The sequence below is a fragment of the Fimicolochytrium jonesii genome, assembly GCF_025526975.1.
Source record: "Fimicolochytrium jonesii strain JEL569 chromosome Unknown EV422scaffold_48, whole genome shotgun sequence".
NCBI classification, from domain to species: domain Eukaryota; kingdom Fungi; phylum Chytridiomycota; class Chytridiomycetes; order Spizellomycetales; family Powellomycetaceae; genus Fimicolochytrium; species Fimicolochytrium jonesii.
This window is the reverse complement of record NW_026515715.1, coordinates 25,858-52,181: the sequence shown is the minus strand read 5'-3', so window position 1 is coordinate 52,181 and position 26,324 is coordinate 25,858. Positions and strand designations below refer to the sequence as shown.

At 54.5% G+C, this 26,324-nt stretch overlaps 8 protein-coding genes across 8 annotated transcripts; 3 read left to right on the top strand and 5 right to left on the bottom strand.

Moving 5' to 3' along the window:
• Window positions 1-15: 15 nt before the first annotated feature.
• Window positions 16-1,115, bottom strand: EV422DRAFT_347731 (uncharacterized protein). The gene has a single exon (XM_053066516.1). The coding sequence runs from the start codon at window positions 812-814 to the stop codon at window positions 125-127; it is 690 nt and encodes a 229-aa protein (XP_052920629.1). The 5' UTR covers window positions 815-1,115; the 3' UTR covers window positions 16-124.
• A 588-nt stretch (window positions 1,116-1,703) lies between these two features.
• Window positions 1,704-3,331, bottom strand: EV422DRAFT_548602 (uncharacterized protein). Its single transcript, XM_053071676.1, has one exon. It carries the CDS (start codon window positions 3,188-3,190, stop codon window positions 1,841-1,843), a length of 1,350 nt encoding a protein of 449 aa, XP_052920628.1. The 5' UTR covers window positions 3,191-3,331; the 3' UTR covers window positions 1,704-1,840.
• Window positions 3,332-3,525: 194 nt separating this feature from the next.
• EV422DRAFT_548599 (eukaryotic translation initiation factor 4E-binding protein 1) lies at window positions 3,526-4,675 on the top strand. The gene is made up of 2 exons (XM_053071675.1): window positions 3,526-3,932; window positions 4,021-4,675. The coding sequence occupies exons 1-2, from the start codon at window positions 3,797-3,799 to the stop codon at window positions 4,251-4,253; spliced, it is 369 nt and encodes a 122-aa protein (XP_052920627.1). The 5' UTR covers window positions 3,526-3,796; the 3' UTR covers window positions 4,254-4,675.
• Window positions 4,676-5,949: 1,274 nt separating this feature from the next.
• EV422DRAFT_548595 (uncharacterized protein) lies at window positions 5,950-8,908 on the top strand. Its single transcript, XM_053071674.1, has 7 exons — window positions 5,950-6,364; window positions 6,934-7,084; window positions 7,164-7,331; window positions 7,411-7,659; window positions 7,744-8,091; window positions 8,163-8,444; window positions 8,523-8,908. Exons 1-7 carry the CDS (start codon window positions 6,110-6,112, stop codon window positions 8,675-8,677), a joined length of 1,608 nt encoding a protein of 535 aa, XP_052920626.1. The 5' UTR covers window positions 5,950-6,109; the 3' UTR covers window positions 8,678-8,908.
• A 322-nt stretch (window positions 8,909-9,230) lies between these two features.
• On the bottom strand, window positions 9,231-11,094 carry EV422DRAFT_551866 (major facilitator superfamily domain-containing protein; the record flags this gene model as incomplete). Its single annotated transcript, XM_053071860.1, has 8 exons — window positions 9,231-9,396; window positions 9,468-9,833; window positions 9,898-10,205; window positions 10,275-10,478; window positions 10,557-10,688; window positions 10,752-10,783; window positions 10,889-10,987; window positions 11,082-11,094. 8 exons carry the CDS (start codon window positions 11,092-11,094, stop codon window positions 9,231-9,233), a joined length of 1,320 nt encoding a protein of 439 aa, XP_052920625.1.
• Window positions 11,095-11,686: 592 nt separating this feature from the next.
• EV422DRAFT_347543 (Prefoldin) lies at window positions 11,687-12,662 on the top strand. Its single transcript, XM_053066515.1, has 3 exons — window positions 11,687-11,702; window positions 11,770-11,939; window positions 12,015-12,662. Exons 2-3 carry the CDS (start codon window positions 11,773-11,775, stop codon window positions 12,184-12,186), a joined length of 339 nt encoding a protein of 112 aa, XP_052920624.1. The 5' UTR covers window positions 11,687-11,702; window positions 11,770-11,772; the 3' UTR covers window positions 12,187-12,662.
• Window positions 12,663-12,761: 99 nt separating this feature from the next.
• EV422DRAFT_572559 (kinase-like domain-containing protein) lies at window positions 12,762-16,569 on the bottom strand (the record flags this gene model as incomplete). Its single annotated transcript, XM_053073140.1, has 12 exons — window positions 12,762-12,912; window positions 12,987-13,228; window positions 13,311-13,399; window positions 13,484-13,785; window positions 14,141-14,600; window positions 14,674-14,870; window positions 14,947-15,081; window positions 15,140-15,555; window positions 15,628-15,788; window positions 15,865-15,955; window positions 16,014-16,095; window positions 16,166-16,569. The coding sequence occupies 12 exons, from the start codon at window positions 16,567-16,569 to the stop codon at window positions 12,762-12,764; spliced, it is 2,730 nt and encodes a 909-aa protein (XP_052920623.1).
• A 4,849-nt stretch (window positions 16,570-21,418) lies between these two features.
• EV422DRAFT_502165 (uncharacterized protein) lies at window positions 21,419-21,676 on the bottom strand (the record flags this gene model as incomplete). The annotated part of the gene is made up of 1 exon (XM_053068249.1): window positions 21,419-21,676. A coding segment is annotated over one exon (258 nt), but the record flags the coding sequence as incomplete, so codon positions are not given.
• Window positions 21,677-26,324: the final 4,648 nt, after the last annotated feature.

The window sequence follows — 26,324 nt, the reverse complement described above, 5'->3', positions numbered from 1 at the left end:
ACTTGGATCAACGAAAACTTTCATCAACATCTCAACCTCAGGTTCAACCAAGAACCTTCAGCATCATCCACAATCAAACATCCAGTTCGTCTCCCCTACATATTCACGCCTTTCAACCATTTTTTTACAACCTGCTATACCGGCCAGCACCATAGGATATCCCTCGACCGCGATGAAAACCGAGCCTCGAAAAAAAGCTCATGCAGACGTTTCCAGCCGGCGTAGCCGTATGCACCCAGAGCCGGTCCAACCTGATGATCGCGCGCCTTCTGACGTACCCCGTGTGCATGTGCAGTTCGTCCAGCTGCCCCCGCTCTTCCCCTGGTGGGTCTCCCAATCGTTTTCCGGTCGTTTTCCGAGGGCGATCCGCATCTGAGAGGAGAATCGCGTTGCAAGGAGGGCCGTTCCTGCTGACGCGTCTCGCGTTCCCGTCACTCTCCGCTCCCTCCTGCCGCCCTCCTTCGTGCCTCCTCACACTCACCTGGCTGCACTCTCCTTGAACACATTTGCTCGCCTCAAAAGAAGCTGTAACCGCTGCGTTGTCCCTGCCAGCGTCTCGCTGGTTCCGGACCTCGGCCGCAGGGGACCAATCCGTGCTCCGATTGCCATCCGCACGATCAGCCACACCTCGCGCACCGGTCGACCGACGCTCGAAGCCCACAGCATGTTCGCAATGCGGCTTGAACCCCCTCCCGGACGACGTCTGGCTCATCCTCGCCAGGCCATCGACCGCTACAAGGCATCTGTGGGGGCCGTCTGTACCGGCGGCGTGTTCGATCCACGGAGGGTCTCGGCAGCTTTCGGGACGTGTCATTCCACCGTGCGTCAGGCTTATCTAAGCCCCGACCCGTGAGGCCAGGTAAGGGACATTCCGGTTTCTCCCGGATGGGGTGGCAGGAGAAGCGACGGGATGCATGGAGAAGCGCAGCAGGGGAGGAATACGGATAACAGCCGTTCCAAGCAGACAGGAGAGTGCGAGGGCTCGAGAGGGGGGAGATCGACACATACGGGTGTGGCAGCGCGACAACATATGGGGGCGTCATCTTTCTATTTTGCTTCCAGTTCGACCCCCGGGAGGAGGGACAGGCGGATGCGTGGAGTTCCTGTGGGCGGACACGGGGGAGCGGAGGCGGAGGAACAAGCGGCTAGGACTGCCCCGCCGCAACGATGGGTCACTTCTGGTTTCTGGCACCTTCGATCCGCGAGTGCCGTACTGTACACAAGATAACAATCTGAAGACTTATGAGAGCGAAGTGAAGGGATCGCATTGGGTCAGTGGGGATGGCTTGTGGCCGTTCAGATGTGCCAGCAAGCCTGAAATGTGGGAATGCCCGTATGCGTTTGTCCACATTGAATGGTCTGCATCGGATTGCGTGCGATAGACCCATCAGGTGTCAAATGCGCCGTTCCCATCTGTCACTCACAAGCGGCTCGCACCGTATATAATATATAGGCGTGTCCGCCACTATGGCACGGGAAGAGATCCATCCTCGGTCTGCATGCAGGGAACACTCCATCTAAACTGCCTTTACTTGGCGATAATGTCCTTGCCATCGTGATGTTACACATTCTACTCTCCTCTGACAACACCGATACATTTTCGCTGTTCACCTGGATTGGAGTCGCGCTGTCGGGGTCTGCATACATTCCATTGAGCTGCATGTGCAGCACCTGGAAACATGCTCGGGAACACGCAAACAAGTTGTGGGGGATTCATAATGATTAAGTGCGTCAGAAACATCTATACATGGAATAATTTACAGCGGTCCCGCCACGTACATCGGAACACCACGAGGGACGTGAAGGCAGGCACAGCGGACCGAACAAGTTCTACACCATTCTAGACATCCATTGCATCCTCCCCGCCGTCGACATCCATCCCACCCTCCTCCTCACCCCCCAAAAACGGTTCTATCTCCGACCGCAGCAGGTGCACAGCATGCGTATACATCTCTTCCTCGTTCTCATTCCCCTCGCCGTCCCCATCATCCATCCCCTCCCCGTCAGCAGCCATCGCCTCCTTCCTCATCTCCGCCAGCCGTTCATAAAGCTGCATGAAATGCTCAAAACATTCCGCGGCTTCATTCCACAGCTCCTTCTTGCGGTCGTCGGCCACCTCAACGGCGGGGCCGGCCACATCGCTGTCGAGATCGTCGTTATCGTAATCGCCGTCCTGCGGCACGGCCCCGCGTCCGCCGCCCATGCGGTACAGGCAGTATCCGTAGAGGTACCACAGTTCGAGGTCCTCGTCGTTTTCTTCTTCGATGGTTTTGAGGACGGCGAGGGCCCGGTCGTGCATGGAGAGTTCGAGGAGGAGTTTGGTGAGGTTGATGCGGGCGGGGTAGGGTGGGATTGCTGGTGGTGTGGGGTGTGATGGTGATGATGATGATGAGGCTTGTTGTTGTTGTTCGGATGCGAGTATTGGTTGAGGAATGCTGTTGATCCAGATGTCCATGCTCGTCTCTAGGGACTTGCGCGCATCGTCTGGTCGGCATTGCGACATGCGGACTGAGGCGAGGGTTTGATGTGCTTCTGGGTTCTGCGGGTCTATCTCGGTGGCGCGCTGGGCGTATGATTGACACTTCGATTCGGCCTCTTCGAAATCGCAGCAGTCTGTCATGTAGATTTCGGCCATTGAGCACAGGGCGTTGGACAGTTTGCGGAGGAGGAGGGATGTCGCTGCTGATGTTGACACGGCGGGCGTTGCTTTCATGGTATCTACCCCGGCTTTTTGCAGAGCGACAGACAGCAAGTTCGCTGCCGAATCGTAGTACTCGAGCGCTACCTTTCCGGCGCTTAGCTGGCCCAGATAAAGGTGTGCCTCATAGATCTCGTCAACGACCCACCCGGCTTCACCCCACAGCCGCACAGCCTCCAAAAAGTACTCTCTTGCCCGGATAGCGCAGTTATGCACTCTCGTCTCTGTATCCAGGTCCCGCTCCTCTTCATCAGCTACATCTTCCGGATCGTCATCCTCCCCTGCTGCATTCATCCTCTCCATTTCTACAACACCCAGCTGCAGGAGGACGTGGGGGTTTTGTGGCGAAACGCTGTATGCTCGTAAGAGGAACTTCCGGGCCAGATTCGGATGACATGCATCCAGCGCCTTTTGTGCATGGGCGAGCAGCGCAGGTGTCATGGTTTCGGAGGTGAAAGGCTCCTCTTGTTGTTGTGGTTGATCTTTCGACATTCTGAAGAAAAGTGTCGCCCGACCCGGACCGAGATGTGTCGTTGATATGGCGCTGCCGTGGGGGTATTGATCCGACCACTAGTCTCAGCGTGGGGGGTCCCTATGCTGCGTGTCGTTCCTGCAGTGGTGCCTGCCTTCAAGTCCAGTCAATTGTAGCAGGAAGAAACTCGCAAGAGGGAGAGTTGAGGGGGGGGGGGGTGTGCATGTAGCCGCGCAAGCCCCGTCGACGCCACCCCTGCGCCGCACATGAAGTCAGTCAGTCATCGGCAGAGTCACAGGGAGATCCCACTCGAAACTGTCACGAGGGTGGGATACATTCTGTCAGTCTCCACACCCCCGCAACCGCCTTCCGCAGCGCTATTATAGGACAGTAACTTTGGTCCAGCTTCGTTCCCTTGGACAACAACGGCACACAGGTCCGTGAGAAAATCACTCTTTCTCAAAAGGGCATAACTTAAACCCCAAACGTCCGCCTTCCCGCTCCAGCTTCGCCTGAAAAGCTCAAACCATATCGCACAGCGCTTCCAATCAGCTCTGCTCCATTCAACCAAACCTTGAACTCTAGTTTGAACCTTCTGCATACGAAAAGCAAAACAAAACGAAAACATGACATCTGGCAACGGATATCTCTCTCCACCCACTCCCTCTGTGCCGATGCCAGTGCGTCACGCTGGCCCGGGGGAAAAGCCACCTCACGACTATGGCACCACTCCCGGAGGAACCATCTTTGGAACCACTCCAGGTGGGTCCTAGGCGTTTGTTAAGAACGGCCTGCCTGCAATGTTATTGTAGTTCATGGACGGGGTCTGACACACAATCTCTCTTGTCAGGTGGAACACGCATCATCTACACAAAGGATGCACTCATGAATCTGAGTCGCTCTCCTCTCTCCCAAAAGTCACCACGAGGCCTCGCTTACATTCCTGGCATAACGAAGGTCGCCCTTCCAAAAGCGGCCGGCTCTACAGAACAGCAAAAGCCGGTGAAGGCGGCAGATACAAAGCCCGCTCCGCCAAAGGCACAGAAGGACGAGAAGGACGATTTGTTTGACATGGAGATATGATCGAATTGGTTGACTTCGGAGGAACCGGGTGGGAAAAGCGAGGGGGAAATGGAAGATCTGGGGAAACTGGACTGGTAAATGAGCTACGGACAGCGGGGCAAGACGTTCTGACTGAACGATTGCTGTCCGCCGTCAGTTTGTGGTTGTATCAGATTGAATGAAAGCTTTCATGTTTCCCTCAGACAGCAATTTTGGTGCGAAGAAGGGGTCTGAATCTTGCTTAGGATGGCATCGATGGTATCGGTTGAGGTCGGATGATGAGCAGGCTACGGGAAGTTCACATGTAGTGGGACTCGATGTATCTATATCAAACATAGATCTTGTTCGGAAGGCCTTTCCTTGCATCTCATCCGGGAATTGCAATCGGCTCCTCTTTTCGTTTATATATGTACCTATCTTGAAAGCTTTTGGATGCACCGCCAAGCTTACGAGAAGTTTGTATGTCTTGGCGTTTTGAGGTGCGTTGGGCAAAAGGGGCAAATTCCACATGATGACGGGTTGCTTCTTGGAACGTCGGGACGCTTTTCAGGCTTTCCGACCCAACATCTTTCTGGACCAACTGCTGCAACTGCGTCTCAAACCAACATCACTATCATCTAAGAACCAACTGCGAGCGTTGGTAGAGCTGGCAGGATAGGCGGGGTTTCTGTTGCGTGTCGGTGCCGTTGTTTTCCGGTAAAGTGACAAAGAACTGGGCGATGAAATGGCAACGCGGGAGGGCCATATCGCCCCACGGCGGTCGGGTTGCATGCCGAGAACAGGATCCGGCGGTCGGTGGGACGTTCCATGATCAGCTTTACAACCTCTTTCAGTTGGTCCATGCCCTGTCCTTCGTACGAGATATCGCAGTCCACATAGCGAGCCCCGAAATGCCGCCACTTAGACAGGCCCGAGATTGCCCTCCCGTCGATGCGTTAACCCGCGTGCATCCAGCGCCGCGTGACTCCCGTTCCCATCCCATATCTTAGCTGCCGTCCCGCTCGAAACCGTCGCATCCGTCTGTCCACGGATGAAAAACATGAGTTCCTCAAACACGACGCGGAGGGCGACGCGTTTGGTTGTGAGGAGGGGGAGGGTGTTGTTGGCGAGGGAGAAGCGGAAGGATGGCGGGGCGAAGAGGGGCAATGTTGGCCGGTACCGCAACGCCACCCCTCCCCCTCACCGCCCACCTCACCGCTCAACCTCCAACGTCCAAAATGCAGTCCACCGCAGCTTCACCCCCCGCCTTCCCCTTCCCCTACTCCCACTCGCCCTCCCCCATCCCTTCCCAAATCCGTACCTCCCAACCCCAACCTCCCACCTCGAATATCAATACCTCTCCCTCGTCTCCACCATCCTCGCCCACGGCACCCCGCGCCCCGACCGCATCGGCACCGGCACCCTTTTTTCTGTGAGATGCTAGCAGACAGGGGGCAGTTAGGCGAGTCAGGATTGGAGCATGTGAAATAGGTGGCGGCGAATTGGTATACCTGTTGGCGCAGGAGAGTCGCTTGCGTCTGGTGGGGATGGGCCTAGTTGCGAGCGAGCTTTTGACTCATTCTGGCCATCCTGGACCTCCTGGACTCCTTCGTGGACATGGGGCGTGTTTGAAGTTCCGAACAAACGCATTTCCCTCGCTGCTGACTCATCACGGGGCATGTGCATGCATTTGAGAAGAGGCGCAGTCACTGTCCTCGCGTAACTGTCCCCTGTCATCGACGGACCAAGCATTGCAAGCAAGGGAAAGGGCAACAAGCAAGAGCGAGGATAAAAGGAGCGCAGTGAGGCAACACTTCCCCTCAGACTACGTAAAACTCCCCATCGGTTCCTGAGAAAGAAAAGAGGCAAAAGTGAGAGACCGGATAGTAACTAGACAGATGACTTCCGCAACACCGTTCCCACACTCACAGGAGAGGCTGGACCGCTTCCTGGCCTCACTGCGCAAGCCTTGGAGCACCGAGCTTCTCTTGACCAGGGACGCCCTACACCAATTGATTCACGACCTCTGGCCCGCCGCTAAGCAAGAAGGGCAGGCTCTCGAGCGTGCAGGATACTTCCTGACCGTGCTGAGCTTGCCCACGAACGCTTTCGAAGCCGACTCCACTTCCCTAACTAGTTCCCTGACCCAACAGGTGAGTGTTTTTTTCTCGACGTGAAGAATCATGCAGGTTGCAAGCGCGTGGATTGGTCGGAACCGGTGGGAAAATTGGGAGAGGTTGGATGTGGGAGGAGTACCAGGCACCTATACACCCGAGTGAATATACACCCTGCTATACATATAATGTACATACACCTCTGTGACTGCTTGGGCACCGTCCGTTTGAGAGAATAGTTGAATCCATCCTTGTAAAAAGGATTGGCATTTCCGTCTTTCTTTCGTCCAGACGTGTGGGAGGGCGTGGCACAAGAAAAGAAGTGTGGGAAGCTGTGCAGGTGTCATCGGTGGGCACAGAGATCGAGGGGAAAGGGTATGCATGGACGGGAAGGGAATCATCGTTGAGCGCCGAATCGTGAGAGAATGGAGAGGGATCCCATTCGATCCCTCCATGCAATATATGTTGCTGGCCAGTCGACATGGGTGCAGGAAGTTGATGGCGTGAGCACAATGGCTTGATCCACTGTCTGTAGCAACGTCTCATCCACCAACGTATACAAAGTACTTCCCTGCTAAACTACATTCTCTTTTCCATCTTCTCTTCAGATCATTCAACTCGCCCAACAAGACACCGATGAATATGTACGAGCACTCAGCGCCTTCGGTAATATCCTCTCCGGCAAGCAATATCTCAACGACCGTCAAACACAATCCCTTGCGGATCAGCGGGCATCGTATGAGGAAACACAGAAGCTTCGTAAGTTTTTTCCCTCCCACCCGCCGTTGAGGTTTCAAAGTATTCTTTTACTTATATGCCCTCTTTTGATGTCTCCCAGTTGAAACCCTGGACGGTCGCTTCGGTTCCCCAGAGATCATTGCCCTGAAGAACCGAGTTTTGAGGGCTGTATACCCACAAGAATCACAATCGAGAGGCTTCAACTCGGATGGCGGCCTTGCTGGACACATCGTCACTTCGGATTTGGTCGTCGGTTCTCCTGAAGATGGTATGTTACCCAATGCAATGAAGCGTCGAACACCCGATCGTTCATTCCCACTTACAATGATCCGTATTCCTCATTTTAGTGAGCCCAAACTCTCCGAATCCTCATTCAGCAACCACTCCCAGCGCCCCTGGCGCACCCGCTCCTCCGGCATGGATGCTCAAGAACCGTGCCAATAAGATGAAGGACGCTGCTTACGGTACACGGCGCGCAAGTACCACGTCCACGAAGAAGGGCCTAATGCGACACACGAAGACCAACACGTTGTCTGTCAATGACATCGTTGAGCAGGAAAGAGCGGCGAATGAGGCGAAGAAGAAGGAGGCCGAGGGTACGTTAGATGCTACCTTGACAGCAACCTATCCTCGTTTTGAACACCAGATACTCATCCTCGTTTTCCCGTCATCGCTCATAGAAAAGAGACTAGCAAAAGAACGCAAAGAACTCGAAACAAAACAAGAAAAAGAACGCAAACAACAAGAACGCGAAGAAAAACGACTCGAGAAGATCCGCCAGAAGGAAGAACTCCAGCGACAAAAAGAACAGGCTGAGATCGAACGCAAAGCGCGGATCGACGCCGTCGCGGCCGAACGGCAACGGAAAATTGATGAGAGGAACCGGGCGGCGCAGGAAGCCGACCGTGTGAGGAAGGAGGCGATGGATGCGGTGGATGTTGCCGTTGCGAGTGATACTGTTGTTCCGGGGGATGGACGGAGGAGAAGCAGCGGGATGTCGTCGTATGAGGGTGATGCGCCTGTTCAAGGTATGTTCTTCCTTCAACAGTCGCCCCCTAAATCTCGGGAGATACTTACACACCTCTCATCCGCATCACAGCCTACAAAAAGCCCCGCACAGACTCCACACCTTCCATCTCGCCCCAACTCCCACCCCCACACCAACCCCAACCATGGAACCCACCCCCCGTCCACCACGAACACGCATACCAACAACCATCAAATACAGACACAATGCAGCTCGACAGCAACCCCTTACCCCCACCCCCACCATCAGCCCCGGAATCAGCCACAGCGGCAACGTACCAAACCCTAGTCGGCGACGCCATCCTCTCGTCGGACGATAGCGAGCTGCTGATGCGGTTTTTGGAGGGTGATTACGGTACGTCCTGCAAGAATTCCTCCCCCGTTCCCATCGTCCATCAACTAACCAACCCATTGTGTATTCCTCCCCGCACAGCCCAGTCCGAAGAAACCCGGCTCATCAAACTCGGCCGGGAACCTACCGGCCTGCGCGATGTTTTTCTGAAGTTCGATTATGCGTCGGGACGCGTGAGCAAGATTGCAAAGAAGGTTGGCGCCGCTGCGGTGGGGAAGAGGAAGCGGGTTGCTTAGAGTGCGCTTTTTTCTTGCTCGTCGAGGATGAGCGTTGAGATCAAGTCGGAATGTTCCCCCCGCTAATTAGGATACCCCCCCTTTTTCGTTTTCGGTCGGTTCTTCGGTTTGTTACCGACAACCCCTTTGTCTCGCGCCTGGGTACCACCTCCCGGGTAGTTTTTTTGTCCGTCCTTTGTTCCCTTTTATTTGTTCCGTTTTGTCTTCACAATGATATGGTTTTGTGTGCGTTTGGTTGACGCAGCTATAATCAAAAATTGCTTTTTTGAGGATCGGATGTTTCGCCTGGGGCATGATAGAGGTGTGGTTTGCATCTTTGCAAAGCTGAGTGTCCATGTCCATCCGAGCCGGAGCAAAGCCACGGCGAGTGTACATCATTCATGTTCGAGATCAAACAATAAAGTATCCTATATATACTTTGCGCTACGAAATTTTCGGGGAACCCCTAAGATCACTGTACTAATCCTACATGAGCAAAAACAACCCCCCGGCTGGGGAGGGGTGTCTCCATGCTCGATTGTCGCTCGACGTCTTCTCCTCCCTTCCTTACTTCCTACGTGTTTCGCCCTTCAGTTCTCGGTTCACCCGGCCTTGTTTCGATCGGCAGCAGCGCGCAGCAGATCCCGCTGGCGCACAGTGTTGCGGCGCTGAAGAAGATGGTCGTGTTGGGTGAGATGGAGAAGAAGAAGCCGCCTAGCATGGGTGCCAGTATTCCCGTTCTGTCCCAAATCAAGTAATCAGTTAGGGCACAACGGAATCGACCTCTGAGGAGTTTCAATCATCAACTCACATCCTCCCAACAGCACTACACCCCCCATTCGCCGTCGTCCTCACATCCGTCGGAAACACCTCCGGCGTATACGTATAAAGCGCCGCATACGCAACACTCGCCATCCCATTGATCGCCGCGCTCGACATCAACACCGCCGCTCGTTGCTCCACCACCGTGAACGCCGTCAACATCAACGCGGTGCCCATCATTGAGCCGAGCATGGTCCCCCGCCGACCGAGGAAGGGGAGGTCGATGAGGTAGGAGGCGGCGATGGAGGCGGGGATGGAGGCGGCGGCGTAGATGAGGCAGTCGATGTAGATTGAGGAGGGGGAGGTGGTCGCGAGGCCTTTGGAGGCTATGAATTTTGCGATGAAGGCGTTGAACCTGAAACAATGTTCGAGACGTGTCAGTAACCGGGTCGTACCGCTTTATTCGCAGACCATCTTACATCGTGAACCCGAGATTCAGCAACGCCCAAATAGCCAACAACAGCAACGTCGTCGTGCTATACTTTTCATCCACACATAGCTGCCTGATTATCTCCAGCCCGCTTTTGCCCGCATGCTCGAGCCCGTCCATCGTTTCGGCTTTCATGCCCTTAACCTCGTCGAGAGTGAAGTGCACGTCATCGCTTTCTGGTCTGTTGGCGTTGGCGCGCACGAGGTGGTCGAGGACGATGACCACGCCTTGGTGGTCTTTTTGGGAGAGGAGGAACTTTGGGGATTCTTTGAGGTCGAAGAAGAAGATGCGTCCCGCCTGCATAGGAAAGGGAAAGTCAACGAATGGCTTGCCCAGTTGCAATGCCGCGAAGCACCAGTACCATACCAACATAACGAGGCTGATGATTCCCAGTATTGCGACCAGCCACCGCCATGTTCCAGGACATTTGTCGCCGCAATTCCAGAATACCGCGACGCCAAGGCCGCTAGCAACTACGCTTCCGAGCGAGAAAAACACGCTCAGAAGTGTCAGGTAGCTCCGCTTCTCTACGGGGCAGAACTCTATGAAGAGGCAGCCGTCCACTGGCATCTATCCGAGGTGGTAGGCGATTGTAGGTCAGCTTTCAGGTCGCGTCAGGAAGCTATGGAGTCTTCGGACTACACGTACGTGGCCGCCAACTCCGAACCCTAGTGCGAACATGAGAGCACATAGCGGAGTGAAACCGGGCGCAACGGCTGCTGCCAACCCAAAGACAGCACTGATGGCAAGCGTGTAGTTGAAGGCGTCTTTTCGGCCACGCTGGGGAAACAAAGAAACGTGAGTCGGTGATAGAGGCTATTCATAGAGGTGGCTTCTACATACCTTATCGCTCCAAAAACCCCAAAACACGGCCCCTGTGACACCCTGATATCAGTTGACGGTTATAGTCAATGCGTGCTGATCAAGCTCCGACGGCAAAGATGCGAACTCTGACATGAAGAAGTAGCGGCGACCCTCACCAGCAAACATCCCCGCAAACACAGAGCTTGATAGAAATCCGATGTGCTGATCACTTATGGAGTACTGCGATTGGACATGCGGCAGGATCAGGGCAACGCCTGGTCCGAAGGCAAAAGCCGCGTGAGAAAGCCCTGCTTCGATTGAGCATATCCGCTGTATGCGGACCGAGCCGTTTCCAAATAGTCTAGTTACCCTGAAGCCACATGTTATCAGCCAGCCATCCCAATCCGCACTAAGAGACTCCAAGCAGTGAGTACTCCGTTCCTCGTTCAGGGAAACGCACCAACGGTCGAACGCACCAATATCAACAATGCCACCTGATATCGGCCGAATCCAATCTGCGACAGCGCGTCATCTAAAGTGAGCTGTCCGGCATTCAGTAGCAGCGACGATGACGAGGACCCGGTGGTAGCCTGGTCTAGCAGCCTGCTCCTTGGTGATGACCCGTCTTGCTCGAGATCGTTAGGGGCCATAGCTCACGGAAGACGCTTTGATTGTAGGTGGTCGATATCGGCAACAAGCTAGAAAAACGTGTTCCCGGAAACCCGCTTGTAGACACGGGGGGTCGAGGTATGCTGCCTGCTTGTGTCTCTTTCGGAAAGCGCTCTCGTGTGGAATGGTGGGCAATCACGACGAACCCAAAAGGCGAAAGGAGCGCGTGCGACATTTGAGGTCGGTCCCCGCTTTTCCCACGCTCTTCAAAAACTGGCTTTCGTCGCGCATCACAGCGTACAACCCATCCGCAAACCCGAAGCTTCCTCACCACCTACTCGAACTCCCAAAATGGCGCTCACACCGGAAATCGCGCAGAGGGTAGGTCCACCGTGATCGCCGAATCCCCCAACTTCGCCGTGCTCACAAACTCCCAACGTCCTTACAGATCATGCAAGAGGTCCAAGTAAAGATGGTAGAAACAGGACGACAGCTCGGTATCGTAAAAGCACAGCTATCGGCGAGGGAGAGGGAGAAGCGGGTGTGCGACCTCACCGTCAAGGAGCTGGCGTCGATCCCTGGGACTGATGTTAATGCTTACCGTGCTGTTGGCAAAATGTATGGAACTCCATATCATTCCAGCCTTCACAAACGAGACAGACCTAATCAAAGTCATTTCGCATCCGTAATCAGGTTCATACAAGAACGCCTGCCAACACTGATATCCGAACTGGAGAAACGTAAATCCGATTCAGAGCGTGAGGCAAAGAACTTTGAACGGGCTGCGGCCAAGCTGGAACGGGATTTGAAGGATACGCAGGATACGTGGAAGGAAATTATGCATAGGGCGCGGCCAGAGCAATGATCTGGGGAGATGTTGGGTGTAGATGGGAGGCGGCGGGTTGTGTTTCGAATAGGCGTGTTGTGGCCGGAAGCTAGGATTGTAGGATGGGTTGTCGAGGAGGCAGGTGTAAATTGAGCCATGGGTTTTCTGCAAGCGCTCGTAGCCACCCTTCTTTGGGCCGCCAGCGAGCGGAGAGCCGGATGGGAGACCTCGTCTCCCGTGTATATCATTACTGCAATGAAGAAAGCCTGTATAGATCGAACGTATAGTGAATACTTTTCTCACAGGAGGGAACATTGGCACATACGGAACTGTCTCGTATAACTGCGAAAACTAGATGCCCTGATGCTATTCCTAAAGTCGGTACTAAACTAACTTCCAAGGCCAGTCTGGCGAACCTGCCATACGGAAACATGCAACATCTCAATCCAGTCAAGGCGCCAAACCGAAGCGTTTGTCCAAGGGCAACTGCAGACGAAATGGGCCGGCCGCCGCCTTCGTGCCTCTCCCAATACGCCATTTCTCCTCCACTCCACTGCAACATCGAGGATACCCTCTCTTCCACATTATTGAAAGGCATCACATGTCGGCTCGCCTCACAGTCTTGACTCGGCGCCCGTTTTGGAGACCACATGCGCCACAATCTCCCCCACCGGCGGCTGCCCAGGCGCCAACGCCTCAAACTCAGGCGCTTGCTGGTACGCGATTTCCGCAACCGATATCAAGATATCCGCCGTCAATCCTGATCTGCAACACGACAGAACATGCGCATCAGCGACGTGCATGCATGGGTAAAAGTAGAGAAGGGCGGAAACACATACATCCGAAACGTAACACTTCCCACCGTCAACTCAAACACATGCAACCGATACACCCCATCAAACCTGACCACATCCGTAAACTTATGGTTCCGATCGCTCAGGAACATCTTCAAGGGCGCCGTGAAGCATGCGGACACCTCTGCAGGGTTCGGGGTCGGGATGAATCCGCGGGGAACGATGCCGATTACGGGGGTTACGAGGAGGAGGTTTTTGGAGGGGAAGGGGGGGAGGCAGGTTACGGACTGGGCAGAGCGTGCAAACGTAAGTCAGATTTCTTTGCTATTCAAGGATACGTTCCGAATCTAGATAATCAACTCACCGCACCTCGACACTCTCTTGCTGAAGCCCGATCTCTTCCTCGGCTTCCCGCAACGCTGTGCTGATCAGAGTCTCGTCGTCCGTTTCGTACCTGCCTGTCTCCACATCCAAAATCGATAAAAATCCCCTATTCTCCGCCTCACCACCACCACATTTCCAAGCACCACAAAAAAACGCACCTCCAGGCAACGCAACCTCCCCCGCATGACTCCTCATCTTCGACGACCGCAAGGTCAACCACACATCCAGCTGGGAATCCCTCGGCACTACATCGTCCTTCGCGGACAACACGTCCGTGATGGAGATGGTGTTGCTGTCGTAAACCAGGCCTACGAGGACGGCTGCCCGTCGGTCCCGGCCGTAGACGTCGGCGTGGGGGGTGTACGCTCGGAGGTTGTTTATTGCTACGGAAGCGGACATTGGGGCGATTGTGATCTGTGGGGGCTGGTGGTTCGCCGGTTGTTGGTTCGGCCGACGAAGTCTTGAGGTTGATTGAGGTGAATGCAAAGAGGTGCAGGTGGTCCAGCACGACCTTTGACCTGCTCCCCTCGGTCGTGGTATGCCGGCCTATGAGCTCCCGAAATGTTAAAAGTATGGGAACGCTTTCGTCCAGGAGTTCAGGCTTTTCAAGGCTCGAGTGGCTTCTTGTTCACAGGTGACATAACGGACGCGACGTTGGAACCGCTCGTCGAGGCGATAGCGAGCAGCAACCACCCTCGCAGACATAAGCAACGTTGATAGATACATAATAAGAATAACTGTACATCCGCAAAACGGTCTCCAAAAATATCTGAGCTACGCCAATCCGGACAAACACACAGCAGCAGCAGCCCCACGTAATCGCCTCAATCATAAGAGATACGCGGTCTAGACGCCGGAGGACGCCGTGCGGGTGCTCCCGGCGATGGCGCCGGAGACCTCCGCGGGGGCGGGATGTCAGGGTTCCTCCGCGAATCTCCTCTATCATGAGGGGGTCTGCCTGCATCCCTGTCGGCCCTGCCATGCCTGTCTCGACTCCTGTCTCGACCTGTGTCGGGGCCTCTGCTTCGATCTCGATGAAGTGATCGCTCCCGGTCGATTGATGGCCCTCGCTCTCTGTGGTGGTGGCCGTTACGGCGTCTATCAGGGGTATCGTGATTCCTCTCATGCCGATCGTGTTCTCCAGGGTCGTCGTGCGATCGTCCACCACCGTTTTGCCAGCGATCTTGCGGGGGATAGTAATGTCCGTTCGTCTCACGACTCGGATGGCCGGAGCGGTGTCGATGGTCGTGCCGTCGCTCGGGAGGAGGTGACAAACTTGACCGCCGCCGTCTCAAAGTCCTGGGGGAATCACGGTCATAAGAATCGCCCCCATGGCGACGTGGAGTACCTCGATCAGACACCGGTAATGGGCGGCGGGGTGTCGGTACGCCTTGTATGAGAAGCACGTCGCCGTGAAGCGGTAAGTTGGACTCGTATCTAGGAGTTGCCTCCCCTCGCCGTCTAGCGTTCTGATGTGCCCGTTCACGCTCGCCGTTGAGGCGTTCCTGAATAGCCATTTCGTGAGACTCGGGCCAGCCTGGGAAGCTGAATATACCGTAAGATATGGGATAAAACACGAACTTCAGCTTTAGGGCTGCAAACTGCAAATGCGGGTGCTTACTCGATAGTTCCTGGCTGTGCTGGTAGGGGCTCAACTTGGAAGTATTCGTGTGCCAGGGCTTCTTTCGCGGTCAGCCGCTTTGCGGGATTCACTTTCAGTAGAGCGTCCAGGAAGTTGATGGTATGGAAGTCGAAGCTGCCCCAAAATGTATGAGTTTACTGAACCTAAGGACCCACAGCTCCCATGAACATACCGATCTGGACGGTACATCTCTCGAACTTTCCGCGTTTCCTTCCGTGGCTCCAACTTCTGTCTCTCCAAAATGCTAGGAAACGACGGCCAATCTATCGCGTTAGGCGTCCCACACACCGTGAAGATCTTGTCCAAGGCCAACGCCTCAGTTCCGACTTGAAACAACGGATGCCGGTCCCACATCTCTGCGAAGATGCACCCAAACCCCCACATGTCCACCGCAGAGTTGTACTTCTTCTCTTCCAGTAAGATTTCAGGCGGTCGATACCATAGTGTTACCACCGTCGGAGTCAATGTCGTAACGGAGTTTCCGTAGGTGACATGCCGCCGGGCAAGGCCAAAGTCTCCAATCGTCAAGTGACCCCTATCGTCGACGAGAATGTTAGCACTCTTCATATCACGATGCAACATTCGGTTCTGAGTGGGCACGCAAGAAGTCAGCAATCGTAGGGAATCCGAAGCGTACTGCTCAACAGAATGTTTTCGTACCGTATGCAGATAGTTTAGACCATCGAGCATCTGCTTCGCAAATGACTTGATTTGTGCTGGGTACAGCATCACTTGGGCATTCTTCAAGAGACCGTAGAGATCATGGTCCATGTATGGGAACACCATATAGATCTGAGCTGGTTCGTATTCCGCTTCGTTTCCTACCGGAATCATTTCCCGTGTCAGAGAATGCTAGGCGCATTACAACAGACAACCGCAGTAGTTAGCTACTCGTACCTTTACTGAACGCAAGCGAGTTCAGTCTGATGATGTTCTCGTGGTGGAGAGCTTTCAGAATGATGATCTCCCGGACAGATGTTATGGGCAACTAAAACAAGGTATCAGCAATCATCCGGTTTCAAGGCAAGAACTTCACACGCCCCTACCCCTTCGTGCTTCTTGTGCACAATGATACGCTTCAAGGCTACTTTCTCGTGCGTACGCTTGTGCCTTGCCACTACCACTTCTCTATGAGGGGAGGTTTCGCGTTTAGAACACAGTATCCTTTCCACGTTGTGGGCACAAACTCGTCCCCTACCCAAAGGTGCCTTGTCCCACCTTCTCGTTAGGCTCATAGTCGTCATAGCTGTCCAGCCCTTTGTACCGAGCGATTGTCTCCTGCAGACTAGGTCCTCTATCCACTTCTACGACCGTCTCTGCCCGAGAAGGGGTGTCGAGGACTTCGGGCGTGGGAAGTCCTGGCGTTTGTCCCCCTTGTGACCCAAACCGCAGACTTGGCGATCGACTGCGGCGAGGCATGTCGTCTTCAACAAGCTCTCCTTCTTCTGTAAGCTCCCCTTCCTCTGGTTCGTCAACGCCATTGTTCGACGGTTCAGCAGGCTGTGGTTCGGTAGTAGGCTTCTCTTCTGCTAGTTTGCTGTCGGACCCGTTGGTTAACAGACTTTCTCCTTCGTCCACAATTTCGCCTTCGTCCAGTTCCATCACTACTGAGCTCAAGCCTGAACTGTACGCAGTCCGCACACGTTTCGAGTTACGTATAGAGTAAGGAACCCGGTTGCTTGTCAAAAGCAATGGGAATCGGAGACCTCAGAGAGCTCAGAGACGCGTGGAGAGAGGGATTGCCACTTGTCCTGGAAAGGTTTCTCCCACGCTCAACGTCTCCATCTTCCCGCTTCAAAGTGATCTCCCGCTCAGTTCTGGGGGACATATGTCACATAGTACACAGGCGTACAAGCACTGGCTGGCGACGTTTTCGTACTTACGAGGATTCCCTGCCTGCGCGCCCAAGATTCCAGGTATCCCGGGTCCCAAACTTCATCTCCGCAAGGTCTCCGCAACTAGCTCACAATCTTCTTTTAGGCGTAGGAGCGACTTGCGGATAGGTTGAGAACTTGGAGTAAAGAGGATAATGGACCCTGTGGAGAAAGAATTTGCGCTTATCAACGGCCGAGAGAACCGGTCGAAAGGCTGTTGGTCGATCTGCATCGGATCTATAGAGGCATTGAAGAAGTAACGGTTGCAGGAAATGCAACGCGGGACTGCAGGAAACACTACGCAGCGCTTGCCGGGAGAACTTTCTGTGGCAGATCTGCGTGCTAGTTTCAAATCTTGGGAAGCACTAGAGGACGTGTCCATACTGCCCCCATGGCGTGCCAGGAACCGTGTTCTGATTACGTCGGCGATTAAGAGCAGCACTTTCACCTGGCAGGGACAGGGGTTTGAGCAGTTTGGGCGGGGTTCAGCGATGAAGTAAGTCGGCTGGAGCTGCATCACGGGATATCAGGAAACGACCAAAAAACTGGATACGGCTTTGTTGCGCTGCTTACCGATAGAGATTCTGTGGCGGGTCGGACATCGGTGTCTGATCCGAGAGCGTAATTAACTTGGGCCTCGCTTGTCGCACATTCTACGGTCTACTTCCAAGTGTAATCAAGTCATTTTGGAATCAGTGGATGGCGACGCATTGCACGGACTGGATAACTCGCATTGCGGAGTATGGGAGCGGAGAAAAGGGCTACTTGACATTGTTTGCGGCAACCCTCACGACTTTGGAGTTCGGTGGCTGCAACAATTGATTGTGCCGATTGCCCGCGAACCTGGGCAATGACGCACGGAACGCCATACCGGTGTACTTCCTTTCGCAGGAATGGAATCATCTGCAAAATATATCCAATCGAACAATTCAGTTGCAAGCCGCGATGAATGATGCTACACGACTGTACGCGCGCTATGCTGACAACCATGTCATCCTCATGCACTCTACACGATTGCGTTCTTGGCCGAGATATCCCATATTGGTGTAGTCTGAGAATGTGCCAGCCGTGCAGCGAGTTCTCGACACTCGGCGCTTTCTATGCAACACTGCATCCGGATTTCACTTTGAGCTGGGTGCGACGTAATCTCGGGGGGGGGGGGGGGGGGGGGGGGGGGGGGAATGTGCGCTTTCTGATCTTCAAAATTCCAGAAACGTTCTTCGCAGGACTGCGAATGCATATATTCCGGGAGCCCAACGACTTTACATCGTTTTGGAAATCCGACCAACCCTCTGCGAAACTTGAACTTGCGCACATCGAGAAGATTGTTTCTTGCCAATAACGTCTCTCACGCCTCGGAGCAATCGAGTCCTTCCCGAAGGTGCTGTCACCTCGCGTGGGGAAGGTCATTGACAAAGGTGTAGGACTGGCTGGACTCGGGAATTTCTCTACGCCGGGATGTATACGAGATGTCCGTCTGGCCGTCTTGAAACCCCGAACGTCCCTCCGCAACTGGAGCCTGGCAAATGATGCATATTGTTTCGTGACCTTCTCGCCGCTACTTCTGGCAGGCATGGCGGGTAACTCAGACATTTGTCGCCACCCGTGCGAAGACTCCTCGCTAACGGTGCAAGACCGGGGAAACCGTACACCGTATGGACGGAGAACGGCGCTTTTTGAAGCGCCATCACGAAAAGCGCCGTTTTCAACAACACGCGTTTCACTGCGACCTGCCGAAGCGAGCGAACAAGTTGCACGACAACGAGATCGATCAGGAACGATCGAGACAGAGCACGAGCTGGGAGGGTGTGACGGGACACCAAGTGATAGGCCTGAGCTGTTTGCCCGGCACCAGGTGAGGAATAGCAACCATAGGGTGTCCCGCAACAACCGCAGGCCTGTAACCACTGTCCAGCTTGAGTCGATATGTCGGACAGGATTGGCTCCATCAACAAACATGGGCCGCTTGACCGCGAGTTGGACATATTCTAGACTTCGAAATACGAGGACGGGAACCGGAGCTAGGCGCTCTTCGGTTTATATATGCAACGCGATTCCGCGTTGGCTTTCATGAAAAATCAAATTGCATTGGACAGCCTTGGGACTGACATCGGCACGGAGCGAGCTTTCTACCCGGGCTGCTATCGGCCGGGGGACACATGTGACAAGGCACCAGTAAACTCGAGGCAGCCGGGGTTAACTTGACGTACTACTCGAACATCTCATTGCCACCCTGTTGTCCCCCATTACCTGCGCCGAAGTGTGCGCGCAACTCCGAGCCCTTGCCCGAGGCTTCTTCGTATCACGGCGGATAGGGCAAGCCACGTATCCCCCCGCGGCAACTTTTTTCTCAACGCCTCCCACGTAATATAGCGAATAGGTTTTTTACTTCGGTACTTGAATTGTACAACTCTTGCCGCAAAAGCTCCTTTTCATTTCATTTCATAAAACTCGTCCACCGTGGCGGCTTGCTCGTGCTTAACGCCGAGCGGCCTATTCCTCATAACAGGTCTCCTTGAAAAATTCAGGGCGACAACGGCAACATTACCTCATACTACACGCCGAAACCTGTAAGACTGATGTATTATCCGTTGATATTCGAAGGTGTTGCTGCCGCCGGATATTTCATTCCGCTGTTGTATGTATTTTTGGTTGACGCCTTGCCGTTTGGCGTTCGTAGCGGCTGTGTGTAGATGTACGGGAGGGTAGGAAGCCTCTCAGGCCGTTTGACGCAGTTTCAAATGACAGTTTTATCGGGCGAGAATCGCGCTGTCGCAATCGGAAAGTTGGAGAAAGCGAAATCGTCGGGCAGGTAGGGACGTTTGGAACGCTTACCTCGTCTCAATCCACCATCTAGGAGGCAATAGCCGTCAAACCGGTGTCGTTGCGATATGCACATCCAGGATCCCGCAACCCGGCATGTTCCCAAAAAGGGCACACGTCAAACCAGCTTGCCATATGCAGTCGGTCAGAGTCCCGCACGTCAAACTGTCCACTGGATAAAGTGCAAGACACCCAAGCAAACCCACTTACCCGGCCACAGGGGTTATGCCTCTCATTACAGCTGTCAAAGTGCATTTCCTGTATTGGGAAAGATGTTTTTGGGTGCCTGTCAAATGGGTTTGACGTGTAGTGCGACGACGACGGCGGCGATGGCCGAAGGCAGTTTTGTATAAATTCGGGGATGGGGGGGTGGAGCCTGAGTCCCCACATCAATCCAGCGCAACATCAAAGCAAAGGCAGCTGGTCGTCTACATCTGTTCTTCGAGCAACAATCCACGCAAGGCATTGCATACCTAGCATCACGCATTATTACCCCAAAACCAACACAATCAGAGAATGTGCGCCCTCCCACCCATCGCCGGCCAAAATCAACGCCCCGCATCCGGCTCCACAACCCGCAACCTCCCCGTCTCCCACTCCCTCTCCGACGAAGACATTTCCTTCCCCATCATGACAAAACATACACAATCCCCACAAACCCTCCGACCAACCGACGCCCTCTCGCTCGTTCGCAACCCGCGAACCACGCCTCTCTCCCCGCTCGCCCGCTCCATCGCAACCCAGGATGTGTCGGCCCTCAACCCGCTCGCGATGCCCTCCCCGCGAGCGCCGGTGCCCACTCCGTATAAGGTGATTTTGAGGCAGACGCGGTCGGGCGCATGTGTGAAGATCACCGTGCCGTTGCCGAAGCTGAACATGCCGCTGAAAGAGAGGCAGGCGCCGATTTGCTGTGCGTGTGGGATGGAGCTGAAGGCGTGCACCTGTGATCGGACTGGGACGTGGAAGGGAAGTTCTTTGTAGGCGTAGGATTTGGCGCACGGCTCTTTTGAAGGGCGTCGAGCAGCGTAGAATAGATATAGAGAATGCATTAGATTTCTTACAATATACACTCATCCAACGAACCAAATCGCTTGTGAATTCAGCTTTGCACAAGTATAAAAAAAAAATATGACTGCCGGTGTGCCCGTTGATAGCCGAAGACACTGAAGACACCGTTGGAGAAAGCCGTCTCCCATCGGATATGGTTTTAACGTTTCCGCAAGGAGGTTCAACGCCTTACCCGCAGAGCGACACCCGCGCATGTATCCCACTACCCCTGTCTCCCTCAGCTCAGTCAACCCCGGAACCAAGAAACTCAGCCCAGGCGAAAGTCACGTAGATCGAACACAAAAGGTATGTAATTCTCAAAAACGGCACCAACATTAAGAGAAGACAAAGAGAGGCTTTCCAAACGAACACGCACAGCGAGACGTAACAAAAATGACGAACAAAAAAGTAAAGGTCCCGACAACCAAGGGTATACCCAACACAAAGCTAGAACAGAACAAACCGGGGAGAAGACGAGCACTATATACAGGCGGGATAAGAGGAAATGACGAAAGAAATGGAGCCCGTTCGACTAGGTATAAACGTCATGACGAGAGGCCAATGCTGACAGGTTAAGTTATAGACTAGACCGTTGCGCGCGAGGAATGGTGGGGTGTGGGAGTGGGTCAAAGCAATGTATGCACAACAAGTCAGGATGTGGATGCATATCCCGTGCGAAATGTGAGAGTTCTGAGAGCTCAAAACCGTTACCGGTTCTCCACAACGCATCGGAACTTTTGAATGTCGGGCACCATGTTCTCGTGCCTTCTCAGAGCATCTTTTCTCACGAACCCTTTACCGCAGCGACCACATCGGAACGGTTTTACCCCAGCATGAATGCGTTCGTGGCGATTCAGGTCATGCTTGCGCAGGAACTGCTGGTCGCAGACGTGGCAGTTGAAGGGGCGGGTGACTTGATGGATGCGGAAATGGGAGCGGAAATTGCACAGCCTGGTGAAGTCTTTGCGGCAGCATGGGCAAGTGATCTTGCCGCACCGGTGGTACTGGTCGGCGGCGCGAGCGAGGACTTGTCGGAAAGTTGCGTCTTTGCGGCGGCCATCTTCGGAGTCGTCGGAGCGGTCGCTGTAGTATGGATGGCGACCGTCGTGATGAAGCTCGTAGTCAAGGAGATGTGGGCTGACTGACCGCTCCTTCTTCTTGTGGCGACGGACCGTCTCGCTTGAACCGTTGATGTCTCTCGTCCGACGTGGAGCCGCGGAGGTGCGAGAAGACCGACTCCGTGCGCTTGAAAATGATCGATCGCTTGACTCCTCGTTCGGGCTTGGAGGGTACGATGTCTCGGGCTCAGACGACAACGAAGTGATGGTCCTGGAGTCTTCGTCAGACGTGGACTGGTCATCGACTGAGGAGGTCGAATGGCGGCGGTGGATAGGCGCCGGTCTTGCGACATCCCGCTCAGACAAGGATGAGATTGTGGAGGAGAACGACGAGGTCCTGACGATGGGATGCGCTGAGAACGAAGGCGTGGCACCGAATTCCCGCATGTGCTTGCGCGGGTCTGAAGAGCTTGAAGACTTGCCCATCCGGTGGGAGTCTTGCGAGTGATTTGACCTTTGCTCTTGTTGGGTATGTGTTGGTGCACGATGCAGCATAGCAAGGACCATGGATGCCTCGCGATGAGAATCGTTGTCTTGAGGTTCCACTGCGGCGGTCGGCGGAGCATCGCGACGGAGAGGCGAGCGCTGCTGAACGATTGACCGTTGCGACGACGGTGCAGGCTGTGGTGGTGCCCTTGTGTTTGATGACGAAGAGTGGTGGTCCGCAGCCCTCGCAACGTGGAACTGCCGGTCATAATGAACCTTTGCCAAGGGGTTCTCACGCGGCATGCCGCCCCACGACGGGAGGCAATGCGTGGGGACAGGCAGATATTGTTGTTGCTGCTGACGGTAGACGACGGCGGCGGCCGCCGCCATGAGCGCCGGGTCATCGTAGCACCGGTCAGGGGATGGCGAGGGGTAGTGGGTTGTGGACGGCCATGGCTGCCTGGCGAAGGGGGGGATGGCCAATTGCGACGTGTCGAGGTGCTGCAACGCGCCGAGAGCGGCAGGGCCCTTGCGCAATGACGCTTGCGCCAACGACGACGACGAAGAGGCTCTCACCGGTAGTTGCTGCGGGTGCTTCTGGGAGTGGTGAGGGTGAGGGTGAGGGTGCGGGTGACTCGGCGGGCGGAAGACATTGTGGTTTGGCGGATGGTCCCCGGCAAATACGGAGGGCAATGACATGCGCGGGTCTTGCGACTCGTTGCACACGAGGGAAGCGATATCCATGGCGAGAGACGAACGGCGACGACGACTAGACGACGAAGGGATAGGATGAACAGGACGGGCTTAACCGACTTGAATGACTGACAGGCGAGCGAGGGTATAATCGGGCAGACTTATAGGGCTGCGACGAGGCTTCTCACACGACCGCGGGTCTTTAAATAAACCAAAGGGCCGCCCGCCAGGGGAATTAGAGTCGGATGCTTTTGACCAAAAGACGGTACGTAGTATGCCGGTAATCAGTTGCTGCTTGCGGGCTTCTAGATCTTGAAGGGGCCGGCGGTAGCAGATCTGTCGGGCGGGGCCAGGCGGAGTGGCTGAATAAAGGCAAGGAGGTGGCAGCCTGCTCTAGATGTGTTTACGTTAGAGTCGGCTTCAAGGGGCCAGCCTTTCAAAGGGGTTTGTCGGCCGTGCCAGGGGTCCAAAGTCCGTAAAAGACCGGTAAAGCTCGGTTTGATTATGGAAGGGCCGAAAGGGGGTCTTCGACGGTTTGTTGACGTCTCGATGGCGTCGACGATATAGCTTTGAGAGCGCAGCTGTAACCGTAGAGTACGCTGTACGACGAGAATCCGGCTAGACGCAGGAGATGTGCGCCTCGAACGGTGCAAAGAAGGATAGTCGAGAGTAAAGTGTGGTAAGCGAAGGTTTGGAAACGGGTTGGGGTTTGGGAGAGGGGGGGCTCATGGAGCGTTCCACCTTTTAAGAAGCAGTGACCCGAGCTAGTGGGATTAGGGGGGAGTGGGAGAAGGAACGGAAGACACGGAGCGAAGGCCGAACGGGCGCTGCAGATCTGGTATTTGGCACCCAACACACAAATGTTTGGACAGCTTTGAAAACTAAGCACGCATGCAGGTTAGCGGCGGGCGGGCGAGGCGAAGTTGTTGCGCGTTGTTCCTGCTTCCCGTTCTTTTGGACAATCTGGGGGATGGGAGATCCGAGAGGCGTCAGTTGGCCGAGGGACCGCCTGCGAGAGGGTGGGTGCGCGCGCGTAAAAAGAGGTAATACGCAGCGAAGAAAATGGCCCACAATCTGGATTGTCAGCGTCGTCAGAGCGATACCTGTGGATGTTGGGTTGCACCTATTTGCTCATTGCGGCGGGGAGGGAGGGAAGGGACTGCCTTTGCCATGAGGTGAGCCGAAAGAAACACACCCACCCACCCCCCTTGAAGACACCCAAATTGTGACCCAATGATCCGCTCGCAGCCCCCCGACCAAGTTCCAACAACGGACGCAGGCAAACGGCGACAACCCAAAGATTTCGCGCAAGAGCAAAGGGCGTCACAACGCCTGCATGGACAGGTGTATTGGTGTTCCTGCCTTTGAACCCCACCACCCCCCTCCGCTAGTTACGCTCTACGAATGATGCGTTGCCCAACCTCGCCAATAACAATCTGACAGTAGCCCTCATTATTTACCCTCACATCGCACACTATGGCAATGCAATTTGGTCAGCACATGCACCCTGGCTCCCTCTCATCACTGGGCTGTTCTCCCCATTCATGCTTAGCCGCTTTCCTCACCGCACATGGCTAGGTTACGCAACAACAATCGATCGATAGCAGACACCCATCACTCATATTTATGAATGTAGTGACAGGGTGGTGATGAGGTGCCACCTCCTCAGGGGCCCCATGTCAAATAAACCCCGAGGGCCAAGCCATTCATGCAGAAAGAAAATCTCGACAGGGGCTGAGTTCGACAGCTGAGGATACCTGGGAAGATACCGGAGATGGAGAGATATCGATATGATTCGGGCTTGGCTTCCCTTCTCACGCCTCGCCCGCCACAGATATATATAGAGAAAAGCATAGGGCGAAACCAAGCATGCGCATTATTCAGGCAAGTCGAAGCATTGTAAATGGGAAAGAGGTGACCGTCTCCCCTTTGAAAACTTTGCTTCTCTCCCAGCACATTGTATTGCCGTCGACGGTGTTCCGTGGCTTGCTTGCGTCTTACCGGCAATGCTTCCGCAGGATCTGGGCAAAGTCCGCTCTCCAGAGCCGTGGGCGATGACCGTTCAGTTGCGGTGGCTCTGGGCCCGTGCGGAAGAACTGTCCGCGGGTGAGAAAGGAAAGATGCATCCGCTCTGCCAGTTGCCCCTTTCCCCGAGGGTCCACCCGGTCCACTTTATCATCGAATCACGGGTACACGCTTTAAATGTAACACAAGGCCAACGGTTGTGCGTTCCCCCGTCTTTTCTGTCCAATTCCCCGAGTCACTGTTTGCGGCTGGATTCGGAAATCGCACCAAGCACCAGCAAAGGTGCATCCCGGAGTCCCAGAGTGCCAGCAAACGTGCATCCACGGCTCAGATTCATCAAGGGAGACGTGGCAGTCACGATCACGATTCCACGTGGCTTTAAATCTCAAGCCCGTCATCTGACAGCCACCAATTTAAATAATTCATTTGAAGCTTCGCGAACGGAGATTCCATGATTGCCGGTGGTGGGTGACCTTGCTCAAGATCATCGTGCATGGACACAGGCAGGACTCGATTTCAGTTCGAATAGTCTTCGCATTATTATAGATAGAGGCCAGTCAGAGTACTAAAATCTGCCGTCTGCAAAGGTCCGTCGGTTTCGTCGCCATAGGCTCATTAGAGACAGAGCACAAGGGTCTCTAAGTGATGTCCACATGCCATGCACCGTCACGAGCATGCAGCTGCCAGCACCGCCAGCGGTAGAGGATTCCCACGCCGGCTAAGCAAATAAATTGTAGTAGTGGCCGCATTGTAGTAGTGGCCGCAAAGTAATGTCGTTTGATAGATCCCCCACGGCAACAGTTATAAATCTACGCTGGTAACACCGAGATCCCCATGGAAGGCTTGATGCGGTGCCCGCTTGATCAAAAATCTATTAATTAGTCGACCGACTCATTCACGGGCAGGTCTGCGCAGTTCCTACGGTCAAACAGTGGACCCATGGGTCCTGGCCAGTGCGGGGGCAAGACCTGGGAACGAGCTCCCTAATCAGCAGGCAGCAAGAAAAGTCAAACCAAAAGCCGTTTGAGACTTGCAAGCGATTTGCTTCAGATTACCGTGGAGCGATGAACCATGAACCAGCCTACAATATCTACATACGTCAGAGGAAGATTTATCCACGGACATGAATGATTCCCACGGCCGTCAACAACGACACGTTCTTTTCTTCTTCTCTATGTGGCGGCCGCAATCCAAGGTTGGCCGCCTGTGACTGCTAAAAGCGGATCGTCGACAGCACAAATGTATGGATGATCTGCTGAAAAAAAACGGATGCGCCGAATTGGAATCGCTTGAATCCACGGAGTTTAGGTTCTAGAGTCGGTCGAAGATACAACAGGACGGCGGGCTGGAT

Coding starts and splice junctions, on each gene's coding strand:
- EV422DRAFT_347731 (XM_053066516.1), bottom strand. CDS start 814: ATGACACGTCCCGAAAGCTGCCGAGACCCTCCGTGGATCGAACACGCC.
- EV422DRAFT_548602 (XM_053071676.1), bottom strand. CDS start 3,190: ATGTCGAAAGATCAACCACAACAACAAGAGGAGCCTTTCACCTCCGAA.
- EV422DRAFT_548599 (XM_053071675.1), top strand. CDS start 3,797: ATGACATCTGGCAACGGATATCTCTCTCCACCCACTCCCTCTGTGCCG. Junction 3,933..4,020: donor CATCTTTGGAACCACTCCAG/GTGGGTCCTAGG, acceptor CTCTCTTGTCAG/GTGGAACACGCATCATCTAC.
- EV422DRAFT_548595 (XM_053071674.1), top strand. CDS start 6,110: ATGACTTCCGCAACACCGTTCCCACACTCACAGGAGAGGCTGGACCGC. Junction 8,092..8,162: donor GGGTGATGCGCCTGTTCAAG/GTATGTTCTTCC, acceptor TCCGCATCACAG/CCTACAAAAAGCCCCGCACA. Junction 8,445..8,522: donor GTTTTTGGAGGGTGATTACG/GTACGTCCTGCA, acceptor CTCCCCGCACAG/CCCAGTCCGAAGAAACCCGG.
- EV422DRAFT_347543 (XM_053066515.1), top strand. CDS start 11,773: ATGCAAGAGGTCCAAGTAAAGATGGTAGAAACAGGACGACAGCTCGGT. Junction 11,940..12,014: donor TACCGTGCTGTTGGCAAAAT/GTATGGAACTCC, acceptor ATCCGTAATCAG/GTTCATACAAGAACGCCTGC.